General features: G+C 43.8%; 1 protein-coding gene across 2 annotated transcripts in view; it reads left to right on the top strand.

The window, feature by feature from the left end:
* LOC135096418 (serine-protein kinase ATM-like) overlaps window positions 1–14,325 on the top strand; it is a 43,914-nt gene that overhangs the window by 12,126 nt on the left and 17,463 nt on the right. For both annotated transcript variants that reach the window (XM_063997908.1, XM_063997909.1), the window contains exons 14-25: window positions 1–128; window positions 757–857; window positions 1,847–1,976; window positions 2,384–2,552; window positions 3,055–3,177; window positions 8,383–8,609; window positions 9,161–9,302; window positions 9,711–9,862; window positions 11,093–11,338; window positions 12,187–12,368; window positions 13,057–13,399; window positions 13,935–14,165. The exon at window positions 1–128 is cut by the window's left edge and continues 149 nt beyond it. In XM_063997908.1, coding sequence (XP_063853978.1) covers window positions 96–128; window positions 757–857; window positions 1,847–1,976; window positions 2,384–2,552; window positions 3,055–3,177; window positions 8,383–8,609; window positions 9,161–9,302; window positions 9,711–9,862; window positions 11,093–11,338; window positions 12,187–12,368; window positions 13,057–13,399; window positions 13,935–14,165 — 2,079 coding nt within the window. In that variant the 5' untranslated portion in view covers window positions 1–95. The remainder of the gene's footprint in view (window positions 129–756; window positions 858–1,846; window positions 1,977–2,383; window positions 2,553–3,054; window positions 3,178–8,382; window positions 8,610–9,160; window positions 9,303–9,710; window positions 9,863–11,092; window positions 11,339–12,186; window positions 12,369–13,056; window positions 13,400–13,934; window positions 14,166–14,325) is intronic.

Here is a 14,325-nt window from a genome sequence, read left to right as displayed (position 1 = left end):
CACCGAAGAAGATCCCTCCTCCCCCCAGCTCTGGAGGAGGAGGAGGAGGAGGAGGAGAGAAAGAGAAGAATGTTTTAGCAGAGAAGTTAGAAGTTATGATTCAAGAAGTTATTTTGTTTGCTGAGAAGGTTTGTTGTTGTTGTTGTTGTTGTTGTTGTTGTTGTTGTTGTTGTGGTAGTGGTGGTGGTGGTAGTTATGTTGTTTTCAGAGTAGTGGTAGTAGTAGTAGTAGCAGCAGTTGTTTTTGTTGTTGTTCTGCTGGTAGTAGTAGTAGTAGTAGTAGTAGTAGTAGTAGTAGTAGTAGTAGTAGTAGTAGTAGTAGTAGTAGTAACAGAAGAAGGAGAAGAAGAAAAGTAAGAAGAATTTTGGGATAGAGAGGAAAAAAGAGAGAATGTGTGTGTGTGTGTGTGTGTGTGTGTGTGTGTGTGTGTGTGAAAAGCAAGAGAGAAAAAAAATATCAAGAGAGAGAGAGAGAGAGAGAGAGAGAGAGAGAGAGAGAGAGAGAGAATGTATGTCTGTTTCTAATCTTCTAATACTTCAACCTAACTACAGTACTTACAACAACACCACTACTAACACTACAGTACTTACAACACCACTACAACCTACAGATACTTCCCCCTCAGCAGTTTCCTAAATATTGAGTTCTGTTGATTAGAAAAGATTACATTAACCTTTTTTCTATATTTTCTGTATCTATGTAAGTAATTATTAAGCTTGCAATTATTAAGCTTACACACTCTCTCTGCATTCCAAGGTGGAGAGAGAGAGTGCCCATGGTGCCGAGAAGTGTCTGCAGCCCCTGGTCCACTTGGCACACCTGCTGGCACTGCTCTTTGTGGAAACTGGGGACAACAGGTAAGAGAGAGGGAGAGGGGTCCTTATTCTGACTCTTGAGAACCTCCACTACTTTCCCAAGGCTGTAGTTGAAGTGACACACGGGTTTTTAAGGGTGTTTTTACAGTTGTAGTGACAGATTAACAACATTTCTGCATTATTAACAGCAGAAACACTCTTGAGAACCTCCACTACTTTCCAAAGGCTGTAGTTGAAGTGACATGTGGGTTTTTAAGGGTGTTTTTAACGGTTGTAGTGACAGATTAACAACATATCTGCATTATTAACAGCAGAAACACTCTTGAGAACCTCCACTACTTTCCCAAGGCTGTAGTTGAAGTGATACATGGGTTTTTAAGGGTGTTTTTATGGTTGTAGTGACAAATTAACAACATTTCTACATTACTAACAGGAGAAACACTTGGGAACCCGGCTAGTCCTTTCTGTGGCCTTGGAAAACAGTCATGGTGAGAGAGAGAGAGAGAGAGAGAGAGAGAGAGAGAGAGAGAGAGAGAGAGAGAGAGAGAGAGAGAGAGAGAGAGAGAAGCGTTTGTTAAAATGCTCTAACCTGTTTTCAACTTTGTTTCATTTATGTATATATTTTCTGTTTAACTTATTTGTTTAATTACTTATTAGTTTGCAGGGTTATGTCTATTTACTACTTATTTAGTGTGTGTGTGTGTGTGTGTGTGTGTGTGTGTGTGTGTGTGTGTTGGGGGGGTTCAGGAAATGATGTGAATATGGTTGAGAGAGAGACAGGTAAATAAATAGATAGGAAAATAGGTAGGTAGATAAATAGAAAGACAGATTGATAAATAGAAAAGACTGATAGATAGATAGAATATTGAATAAAAATTAATATACATGAATAGTTACATTTTTAAATAACAGATGAATCTCTCTCTCTCTCTCTCTCTCTCTCTCTCTCTCTCTCTCTCTCTCTCTCTCTCTCTCTCTCTCTCTCTCTCTCTCTCTCTCTCTCTCTCTCTCTCTCTCTCTCTCTCTCTCAGGCTAGACAGAAAGTTTCGTCACACGCTCCGCCTCGTCACAGCCAGTCTGGAGGCAGTGTGTGTGCTGGAGGGTGTGTCACGTTGGCACACCCTCCACCCTGTCCTGGCCTCCCTTACTGCCATGGTGGAGGTGAGGATGTAGTGTGTGTCTGTGTGTGTGTGTGTGTGTGTGTGTGTGTGTGTGTGTGTGTGTGTGTGTTTGTTTTGGCTTTTGTTTACATATTGTTTTTTTTCTATTTGTTTATCCTTTCTTCCTTCAGTTGGTGTAATTATGTGTGTGTGTGTGTGTGTGTGTGTGTGTGTGTGTGTGTGTGTGTGTGTGTGTGTGTGTGTTGTGGTTTACCATGTTTAGCTTTTTTTATCTTGCTGTGTTGCTGTTGTTCTTCCTTTGTGTGTCTTTGTGTGGGACCAATTTATGCTTTAATCATCTTTCTTATATAGTTATGTTCCACTTCTTATTTCCATCTACCCAGTTTTCTCTATTTAATTTCTTCTACTACAGTTCCCCATGCAAATAACACCCCATTTTCTTGACAGGGGCTCCAGGAATCAGCAGGGGAGGTAAGCAGGGACAGATACAAGCAGATCCTCTCCTCCATGCCCCCTGCCTTGCCTGCTGTCCTGCTGTCCCTGCTGGAGAAGAGATGCGTCAGAACAACCACAGCAACAGCCAGTACCCAGATTACAAGAGGAACTTTGAATCAGAGTGTGTTTTGGGGTGTTTAAGGGTGTTTTGGGGTGTTTTGGGGTGTTTTAGCATGTTTTTGGAGTGTTTTCGGGTGTTTTTGGGTGTTTTTTGGGTGTTTTAAAGTGTATTGTGAGTGTGTTTGAACATATTATGATTACAAAATAGTGTGTGTGTGTGTGTGTGTGTGTGTGTGTGTGTGTGTGTGTGTGTGTGTGTGTGTGTAATGAAAGACAAAGTTACTAATGTATATATGATTATCTACACTACTACTGCTATAACTATTCTATTACTACTACTACTACTACTACTACTACTACTACAATTGACCTATTACTACTGCTACTACAACTACAACTATTACAACTAAACACTATTATTACCTATTTAGAAAGAGTTACAACACTTTGCTTCTTATACAGGCAAGTGTGTGTACGAACATAGTAGTAGTAGTAGTAGTAGTAGTAGTAGTAGTAGTAGTAGTAGTTATACACGCATACACTAACATCATTGTCATCATCAGGTTCCTTTGACGATTTCGACCTTGAGTTTGACGACACACTGCCCGGGCCATCTAGTGCAGTTCATGAAGAGATAATGGACTTCGAGGATGACTCAAACCAGGCGGATGAAGAGCAGGTGGATGGTGAGTGGATGGGTGGATGTATATGGGATGGTCGGCTGTTTTGTGTGGGTGCTTTGCTTGTAAATGTGGCAGTGTATAGGGGGAAGGTTCAAGTGAAAATTATTGGGGTTTTCAAGGGTGTTTTTGCGGTTCTGTTGGAAGGTAGTCGGGTTTTTAAGGGTGTTTTTATGGTTCTAGTTAAAGTTATTGGAGTTTTTAAGGGTGTTTTTATGGTTCTAGTTAAAGTTATTGGGGTTTTCAAGGGTGTTTTTATGGTTCTAGTTAAAGTTATTGGGGTATTCAAGGATGTTTTTGTGCTTGTAGTTAAAGTTATTGGAGTTTTTAAGGGTGTTTTTATGGTTCTAGTTAAAGTTATTGGGGTTTTTAAGAGTGTTTTTATGGTTCTAGTTAAAGTTATTGGGGTTTTCAAGGGTGTTTTTATGGTTCTAGTTAAAGTTATTGGGGTTTTTAAGAGTGTTTTTATGGTTCTAGTTAAAGTTATTGGGGTTTTTAAGGGTGTTTTTATGGTTCTAATTAAAGTTATTGGGGTTTTCAAGGGTGTTTTTATGGTTCTAGTTAAAGTTATTGGGGTTTTTAAGGGTGTTTTTATGGTTCTAGTTAAAGTTATTGGGGTTTTTAAGAGTGTTTTTATGGTTCTAGTTAAAGTTATTGGGGTTTTTAAGAGTGTTTTTATGGTTCTAGTTAAAGTTATTAGGGTATTCAAGGATGTTTTTGTGGTTGTAGTTAAAGTTATTGGGGTTTTTAAGGGTGTTTTTATGGTTCTAGTTAAAGTTATTGGAGTTTTTAAGAGTGTTTTTATGGTTCTAGTTAAAGTTATTAGGGTATTCAAGGATGTTTTTGTGGTTGTAGTTAAAGTTATTGGGGTTTTTAAGGGTGTTTTGTGGTTGAACTTTTCTTTTCCCATCAACCAAACAAAACAAAACCTGACCTAACCTAACCTAACCCAACCCAGCCCAACCCAACCCAACTCAACCTTACCTAACTTAACCTGACCTAACCTAACCTAACCCAATCCAACCTAACCTTACCTTACCTAACCTAACCTAACCCAACCCAACCCAACCCAATCCAACCCAACCCAACCCAACCCAACCTAACCTTACCTAACCTAACCTAACCTGACCTAATCTAACCTAACCCAATCCAACCCAACCTTACCTTACCTAACCTAACCTAACCTAACCTAACCTAACCAAACTTAACCTAACCTAACCTAAGCTAACCAAACTTAACCTAACCTAACCTAACCTAACCTGACCAAACTTAACCTAACCTAACCTAACCTAACCAAACTTAACCTAACCCAACCAAACTTAACCTAACGTAACCCAACCTAACCAAACTTAACCTAACCCAACCAAACTTAACCTAACCTAACCTAACCTAACCTAACCTAACCTAACCAAACTTAACCTAACCCAACCAAACTTAACCTAACCTAACCTAACCTAACCTAACCTAACCAAACTTAACCTAACCCAACCAAACTTAACCTAACCTAACCTAACCTAACCTAACTTAACCTAACCTAACCTAACCTAACCAAACTTAACCTAACCTAACCTAACCTAACCAAACTTAACCTAACCCAACCAAACTTAACCTAACGTAACCCAACCTAACCAAACTTAACCTAACCCAACCAAACTTAACCTAACCTAACCTAACCTAACCTAACCTAACCTAACCTAACCTAACCAAACTTTTTTTTTTTTTTTTTTTTTTTTTTTATGTAGGAAGGATACTGGCCAAGGGCAACAAAAATCTAATAAAAAAAATGCCCACTGAAATGCCAGTCCCTAAAAGGGTCAAAGCAGTGGTCAAAAATTGGTGGATAAGTGTCTTGAAACCTCCCTCTTGAAGGAATTCAAGTCATAGGAAGGTGGAAATACAGAAGCAGGCAAGGAGTTCCAGAGTTTACCAGAGAAAGGGATGAATGATTGAGAATACTGGTTAACTCTTGCGTTAGAGAGGTGGACAGAATAGGAGTGAGAGAAAGAAGAAAGTCTTGTGCAGCGAGGCCGCGGAAGGAGGGGAGCCATGCAGTTAGCAAGATCAGAAGAGCAGTTAGCATGAAAATAGCGGTAGAAGACAGCTAGAGATGCAACATTGCGGCGGTGAGAGAGAGGCTGAAGACAGTCAGTTAGAGGAGAGGAGTTGATGAGACGAAAAGCTTTTGATTCCACCCTGTCTAGAACAGCAGTATGAGTGGAACCCCCCCAGACATGTGAAGCATACTCCATACATGGACGGATAAGGCCCTTGTACAGAGTTAGCAGCTGCGGGGGTGAGAAAAACTGGCGGAGACGTCTCAGAACACCTAACTTCATGGAAGCTGTTTTAGCTAGAGATGAGATGTGAAGTTTCCAGTTCAGATTATAAGTAAAGGACAGACCGAGGATGTTCAGTGTAGAAGAGGGGGATAGTTGAGTGTCATTGAAGAAGAGGGGATAGTTGTCTGGAAGATTGTGTCGAGTTGATAGATGGAGGAATTGAGTTTTTGAGGCATTGAACAATACCAAGTTTGCTCTGCCCCAATCAGAAATTTTAGAAAGATCAGAAGTCAGGCGTTCTGTGGCTTCCCTGCGTGATATGTTTACCTCCTGAAGGGTTGGACGTCTATGAAAAGACGTGGAAAAGTGCAGGGTGGTATCATCAGCATAGGAGTGGATAGGACAAGAAGTTTGTTTTAGAAGATCATTAATGAATAATAAGAAGAGAGTGGGTGACAGGACAGAACCCTGAGGAACACCACTGTTAATAGATTTAGGAGAAGAACAGTGACCGTCTACCACAGCAGCAATAGAACGGTCAGAAAGGAAACTTGAGATGAAGTTACAGAGAGAAGGATAGAAACCGTAGGAGGGTAGTTTGGAAATCAAAGCTTTGTGCCAGACTCTATCAAAGGCTTTTGATATGTCCAAGGCAACAGCAAAAGTTTCACCAAAGTCTCTAAAAGAGGATGACCAAGACTCAGTAAGGAAAGCCAGAAGATCACCAGTCGAGCGGCCTTGACGGAACTCATACTGGCGATCAGATAGAAGGTTGTGAAGTGATAGATGTTTAAGAATCTTCCTGTTGAGGATAGATTCAAAAACTTTAGATAAGCAGGAAATTAAAGCAATAGGACGGTAGTTTGAGGGATTAGAGCGGTCACCCTTTTTAGGAACAGGTTGAATGTAGGCAAACTTCCAGCAAGAAGGAAAGGTAGATGTTGACAGACAGAGCTGAAAGAGTTTGACTAGGCAAGGTGCAAGCACGGAGGCACAGTTTCGGAGAACAATAGGAGGGACCCCATCAGGTCCATAAGCCTTCTGAGGGTTTAGGCCAGCGAGGGCATGGAAAACATCATTACGAAGAATTTTAATACGAGGCATGAAGTAGTCAGAGGGTGGAGGAGAGGGAGGAACAAGCCCAGAATCGTCCAAGGTAGAGTTTTTAGCAAAGGTTTGAGCAAAGAGTTCAGCTTTAGAAATAGATGTGATAGCAGTGGTGCCATCTGGTTGAAGTAGAGGAGGGAAAGAAGAAGAAGCAAAGTTATTGGAGATATTTTTGGCTAGATGCCAGAAATCACGAGGGGAGTTAGATCTTGAAAGGTTTTGACATTTTCTGTTAATGAAGGAGTTTTTGGCTAGTTGGAGAACAGACTTGGCATGGTTCCGGGCAGAAATATAAAGTGCATGAGATTCTGGTGAAGGAAGGCTTAAGTACCTTTTGTGGGCCACCTCTCTATCATGTATAGCACGAGAACAAGCTGTGTTAAACCAAGGTTTAGAAGGTTTAGGACGAGAAAAAGAGTGAGGAATGTACGCCTCCATGCCAGACACTATCACCTCTGTTATGCGCTCAGCACACAAAGACGGGTCTCTGACACGGAAGCAGTAGTCATTCCAAGGAAAATCAGCAAAATACCGCCTCAGGTCCCCCCAACTAGCAGAGGCAAAACGCCAGAGGCACCTTCGCTTAGGGGGATCCTGAGGAGGGATTGGAGTGATAGGACAAGATAAAGATATGAGATTGTGATCGGAGGAGCCCAACGGAGAAGAAAGGGTGACAGCATAAGCAGAAGGATTAGAGGTCAGGAAAAGGTAAAAAATGTTGGGCGTATCTCCAGGACGGTCAGGAATACGAGTAGGGTGTTGCACCAATTGCTCTAGGTCATGGAGGATAGCAAAGTTGTAGGCTAGTTCACCAGGATGGTCAGTGAAGGGAGAGGAAAGCCAAAGCTGGTGGTGAACATTGAAGTCTCCAAGAATGGAGATCTCTGCAAAAGGGAAGAGGGTCAGAATGTGCTCCACTTTGGAAGTTAAGTAGTCAAAGAATTTCTTATAGTCAGAGGAGTTAGGAGAGAGGTATACAGCACAGATAAATTTAGTATGAGAATGACTCTGTAGTCGTAGCCAGATGGTGGAAAACTCGGAAGATTCAAGAGCGTGGGCACGAGAGCAGGTTAAGTCATTGCGCACATAAACGCAGCATCCAGCTTTGGATCGAAAATGAGGATAGAGAAAGTAGGAGGGAACAGAAAAGGGGCTACTGTCAGTTGCCTCAGACACCTGAGTTTCAGTGAGGAAAAGAAGATGAGGTTTAGAAGAGGAGAGGTGGTGTTCTACAGATTGAAAATTAGATCTTAGACCGCGAATGTTGCAGAAGTTAATGAAGAAAAAGTTGAGGGGGGTGTCAAGACACTTAGGGTCGTCGACGGAAAGGCAGTCCGACCTGGGGACATTTATGGTCCCCTCCCCAGATGGGGACTCCGAGGCTGGTGTAGGAGTCGCCATGATTTTAAAATTTTTGGAGTGAAGGGTGTGTGTGTTATTAGGTGCTTGTAGTTTTGTGTGGAGGAAGAGAGTTGTCTTTAGAGGGCAGGCTGTGACTACCCCCTTGTGTTGTGAGACACAAAGGGAAACGTTCAGTGAGGTCACAGCTGGGTTTAATGATAAGTTCACAGCACCCCCTGAACAGTGCTTTAGACCTCACTGGGAGTAATTATCGTTTCGGCAGGTGTCTACTGCCTCCTCCTTACAACAAACTTAACCTAACCCAACCAAACTTAACCTAACCTAACCTAACCTAACCTAACCTAACCAAACTTAACCTAACCCAACCAAACTTAACCTAACCTAACCTAACCTAACTTAACCTAACCTAACCTAACCTAACCTAACCTAACCTAACCTAACCTAACCAAACCAAACTCTGCAGAAAACATCGTGGTGGACGACATCACAACACTGAGCCAGAGGGACCAGTGTGTGGTGGTGGCAGGGCGCTGGCTGGTGGCTGCTGCTGCTGCTGCCACGCCCCCTGGTGGTGGTGGTGGTGGTGGTGGCAGTGGTGGTGATACACAGCACACATTTCTGCACAAGGCTGTAGATGTGGTGCTGCAGATGTCGCTGCGTTCTGCTGCAGAGATGTGTGATGTGGCTGTGGTGAGTGTATGTGTGTGTGTGTGTGTGTGTGTGTGTGTGTGTGCATGTGTTTGTGTGTGTTTATATAAAAGGGAGAGCGACCAAGGGCAACAAAAAGAGTGAAAAAATGTCCACTGAGGCACCTCTCCCTAAGAAAGGCCAGAAGATCATTCAAAATTCAGGATAAGTGTGTTGAAGCCTCCCTCCTGAAAGAGTTCAAGTCACAGGCAGGGGGAAACACAGCAGCAGGCAGGGAGTTCAGGAGTGTGCCAGTGAAAGGGGTGAGAGACTGAGAATACTGGTTAACTCTTGCATTAGGGAGGTGGACAGAGAATACTGAAAGACTGAGAATACTGATTAACTCTTGCATTAGGGAGGTGGACAGAATAGTGGTGAAAGACTGAGAATACTGGTTAACTCTTGCATTAGGGAGGTGGACAGAATAGTGGTGAAAGAGTGAGAATACTGATTAACTCTTACTACTACTACTACTACTACTACTACTACTACTACTACTACTACTACTACTACTACTACTACTACTACTACTACTACTACTACCACCATTTCAGCTGCTGGCGTTCGTACAATCACTGTTCGTGGCAGACTACAGCGAGGACAACATTCTGGATGGCCTGGAGGTGATCAGCAACATAGCCAAGGTGCATTGTGGGGTGACTCAGGTGGCCAGGTGCTCCCTTCATTACCTGGCAGGTGAGTGGACAGGTAGCACAGAGCCAGATGCTTTGTTTATAAGGTATTGTTTATGTCACTTTTTTTTTTTTTTTTTTTTTTTTTTTTTGTGTGTGTGTGTATCTGTGTTTTTGTCAGGTATGGTTTGTGTTAGGGTGCAGTGGTGTTATTGGGGTTTTCAAGGGTGTTTTCATGGTTCCATTGACAGTTTAACAGTTTAACAGGCTGCAGGGGAAGTTATTGGGGTTTTCAAGGGTATTTTCATGGTTCCAGTGATAGTTTAACAGTTTAACAAGCTGCAGGGGAAGTTATTGGGGTTTTCAAGGGTGTTTTCATGGTTCCAGTGATAGTTTAACAATTTAACAGACTGCAGTGGAAGTTATTAAGCCAACCCAATCAAACCTAACCTAATTTTTTCTCTCCCTCCAGACCTGATTTGTAAACATGGGTGCAGCCTCTCCCCAGACATCCGTACAAGCATTCTCACCCTTGTCAAGGCCTTTGCCATCAAACACCAACAAGGAAACTATGACAAAAGTGTTACCAGGAAAATATTTGACGTGAATATGGAACTGACAAAAGTAAGAAGATATTGCAACACATTTGAGAGGAGAAGAGGAGGTTAGGTAGGGCTGGGGGAGGTTAGGTTAGGCTTGGAGAGGCTGGGATGAACTGAGAAAGGCTGGGAGAGGCTGGGATGGACTGGGAGAGGCTGGGATGAACTGGGAGAGGCCGGGATGAACTGGGAGAGGCTGGGACGGACTGAGAGAGGCTGGGATGGACTGGGAGAGGCTGGGATGAAGTGGGAGAGGCTGGGATGGACTGAGAGAGGCTGGGATGGACTGGGAGAGGCTGGGATGAACTGGGAGAGGCCGGGATGGACTGAGAGAGGCTGGGATGGACTGGGAGAGGCTGGGATGGAGTGGGAGAGGCTGGGATGGACTGAGAGAGGCTGGGATGGACTGGGAGAGGCTGGGATGAACTGGGAGAGGCCGGGATGGACTGAGAGAGGCTGGGATGGACTGGGAGAGGCTGGGATGAAGTGGGAGAGGCTGGGATGGACTGGGAGAGGCCGGGATGAACTGGGAGAGGCTGGGACGGACTGAGAGAGGCTGGGATGAAGTGGGAGAGGCTGGGATGGACTGGGAGAGGCCGGGATGAACTGGGAGAGGCTGGGACGGACTGAGAGAGGCTGGGATGAACTGGGAGAGGCTGGGATGGACTGGGAGAGGCCGGGATGAACTGGGAGAGGCTGGGATGGACTGAGAGAGGCTGGGATGGACTGGGAGAGGCTGGGATGAAGTGGGAGAGGCTGGGATGGACTGAGAGAGGCTGGGATGGACTGGGAGAGGCTGGGATGGACTGAGAGAGGCTGGGATGGACTGGGAGAGGCTGGGATGAACTGGGAGAGGCCGGGATGAAGTGGGAGAGGCTGGGATGGACTGGGAGAGGCTGGGGTGGACATGGAGAGGCTGGAATAGACTGAGAGAGGCTGTAATAGATAGATTATCAATAGACTAGTTTACATTGATAATCACACAAAATACTATTGACATTAACACATAAAATATTAACTAGGCAAAAAAAGAATAAACACAAACACAAGCACAAACACACACACACACACACACACACACACACACACACACACACACACACACACACACACACACACACACACACACACACAGACACACACACACATTCAAATGCACTCAAACCCACAAAAAACCTCAAAAAAACACATCTAAACACACTCAAGCCTTTCCGTACCCCACCCCTACCCCCTCTCCTCCCCTCTACCCCACCAGGTCGACCCCAAACGCACCTGGTCACACTACGAGATTCCAGATCACGACAGGTGTGGCAAGATTGTTGACCTTTTAAACAGCAAGACCAATGAGCTGAGACTCCGAGCTGCCGTGTCTGTCCGCATCCTTGTTATTGGCGGTGGTGACAGTGGTGGTGGCGACGGTGGTGGTGTGATAGATGCACAACACCAGGACAGAGTGTTTGAGGAGGTGTACCAGATTGTGCTGGAGTCTTTAAATGTGTCGGTAAGTGTGTTTTTTTTGTGTTTTTTGGGTGTTTTGGTGTGTTTTTTTTGTTTTTTTTATGGTTGTTTTGGTGTTTGTGTGTGTTTTTGGTGTGTTTTGGTGTTTCGGTGTGTGTTTTTGTATTTGGATGTATTTTTTGGTGTTTTTGGTGTGTTTTGGTGTGTTTCAGTGTGTTTTGGGTGTGTGTTTTGGTGTTTTTGGTGTGTTTTGGTGTTTGGGTGTGTTTCAGTGTGTTTTTGGTGCATTTTGGGTATTTTTTGGTGTGTTTTAGCTTGGATTATCTTCATTTTCTTCTTCTTCTTTTCATATTATTATTATTATTATTATTATTATTATTATTATTATTATTATTATTATTATTATTATTATTATTATTTATTTTTTATTTTTATTTATTTTTTCTATTAATACTATTGAACTTATTGAGTGATGGCAACATTTGGTATGTGTGTGTGTGTGTGTGTTTACCCAAGAGCCATACATAGGTTCGTGTTCCCCTGTCTCTACATTTCTTAGCATCTCAGTTCACCGTAAGTTCATGTGTTGTTATAGCACACACAGCCTCTTCATTGAGTTCGTTCCAAGCTGCTATACATCAGCATGGAAAGGTCTCTTGAGGTCTCTTCTGTATGTGTTCTCTTTCAATCTGTTGCTGTGTCTTTTACCGCTAGTCTTCTTGATCAGTAAGTCTATTTCAATCTCCTCTATTCCCTTTTGTATTCTATTTATCACTATTAGGTCTCTCTGCCTTCTTTTCTCCAGTGTCACTCCCTAACCTAACCCTCTCTGCTTTCTTTCCTCCAGTGTCAGTCCCTAACCTAACCATACTTACCCCCCACCACCCCCAGGACTCACCCAATGAAGACTTGCTGCCAGATGAGAGGAGGAATCGGTGTGCAAGTTTCCTGCTAAGTCTGGGGTGTTTGGCGGCCTCCTCGCCCTACCTAGAGAGCAAGGCACTGTTTGCTCTCTGCTTGTCTGTCCCTGTGTACAAGATTGAGGCTCCCCTTCTGTTGCAGCTGTTGACTTGGTGAGGCTGTGTGTGTGTGTGTGTGTGTGTGTGTGTGTGTGTGTGTGTGTGTGTGTGTTTGGATGTTTTGTTTTACTGAGTGTTTTTTTTCTTTATTTATTTCTTGCTTGGTTGCTTTTTTCTTCTTTTTTCTTCCTTCTTTTGATGTTTAATGTTTCTCTCTCTCTCTCTCTCTCTCTCTCTCTCTCTCTCTCTCTCTCTCTCTCTCTCTCTCTCTCTCTCTCTCTCTCTCTCTCTCTCTCTCTCTCTCTCTCTCTCTCTCTCTCTCTCTCTCTCTCTCTCTCTCTCTCTCTCTCTCTCTCTCTCTCTCAATTGTCTTTTCCTCCTTTCCTTCTCATCCATCCTTTCTTCTCTCCTTCATTTTTTCTTCCTTTCTCTCTCTTCCTCCTCTCTCTCCTTCCCTCACCTCCTCCATTCTCATCCTTTTTTCTTTAATTTTATCTTCCTTTCTCTTCCTCCTTTCTTCCTCCTCTCTCTTTCTCCTTCCCTTCCTCTCTTCCCCTTTCCTTCTTATCTATCCTTTTTCTTTCTCTCTCCTTTCTTCCTCCTCTCTCTCCTTCCCTTTCTTGTCCTCATTTTCTCCTCATCCATCCTTTCTTCTTTCATTTCTTCTCCCTTTCTCCCTTTATTCCTCTCCTTCCCTCCTTCCTACACACACACACACACTCACTGACACTCTCTTCCACAGCATCAGCAAAGCCAAGCGCACCTCCCCACAGCAGCTTCTGGCCTCTAACCTCCAGTACCTCACCTCCCAATGGCTCCAGCACCGTCACAGCATCACAGCCTTTCCCAGCACAGCATTTGGCTACAAAACTGCAGGTGCTTTCCTTGCAGAACACCGCAGTGCCCTCTTGCCGGTGCTGCTGGAGTGCGATGCCAAGGAGGGGATAGAGGAGCTGGCCGAGGGGTGTGAAGGCGGTGTTAAGGGCCTCTTCAAGGATGCTTTTCCCTTCCTGATGGCGCGAGTTTTTCCTTATATTGCAGCTGAGGGTGTGGCGGCCGAGGGAATGCGTCTGGGGGAGGCGAAGGTGGGTATTTGGGTGTTTGGGGTGTTTTTTGGGGTGTTTAGGTGTGTTTGTGTGTGTGTGAGAGAGAGAGAGAGAGAGAGAGAGAGAGAGAGAGAGAGTCCATCTTCCTAATACTAACCTTCCTTTTTTTTCTTAACACACACACAAACACACAAAACACCCACAAACACACACAAAACACCCATAAACACACCCAAACACCCACAAACACACACAAATACACCCAAAACACTCACAAACACACCCAAAAATACCCACAAACACACCCAAACACACATACAAACACACAACCACTCACAAACATACCCAAACATTCACAAACACACCCAAAACACACAAACACACCCAAAACACTCACAAACACACCCACAAACACACCCAAACACACATACACACACACAACCACTCACAAACATACCCAAACATTCACAAACACACCCAAAACACACCTAAAACACACACAAACACATCCAAAACACACACAAACACACCCAAAACACCCCCAAACACTCACTAACACTCAAAACAAACACAGATCCAAGCAGGCAGGCGACAATACAAGCAAATAGAACGCACGTTTGGAACCGAAGTGTTTACAAACATGCTGACAACACACATAGGTGACATTACTCTCCACCTCCTCCGTTTGGCCCACGACCCTCAGCCCTGGGTGGAGGGGGAGGTGGTGGTGCCCCCGCCTCCCCCTTCCTTCCCCCCAGAGGTCATTCAAGCCACCATGAAGTTCATTGGAGGTATTTTCAGAAAGGTATGTGTGTGTGTTTGGGTGTTTGGAGCCCTGTGAGAGAGTGTGTTTGTGTGTTTGTGTGTTTGTTGTGTGCTTATGTTTGTTCTGGGGGTGTTTGTTTTTGTTGGTGTTTGTTTTTTAGGGTGTTTGTGTTTGTTTGTGTGTTTTTTTGCTTGTGTTT

Source organism: Scylla paramamosain, unplaced genomic scaffold (genome assembly GCF_035594125.1).
Source record: "Scylla paramamosain isolate STU-SP2022 unplaced genomic scaffold, ASM3559412v1 Contig4, whole genome shotgun sequence".
NCBI lineage: Eukaryota > Metazoa > Arthropoda > Malacostraca > Decapoda > Portunidae > Scylla > Scylla paramamosain.
Note: the sequence above shows the minus strand (reverse complement) of the source record. Positions and strands in the feature narration are given on the sequence as shown.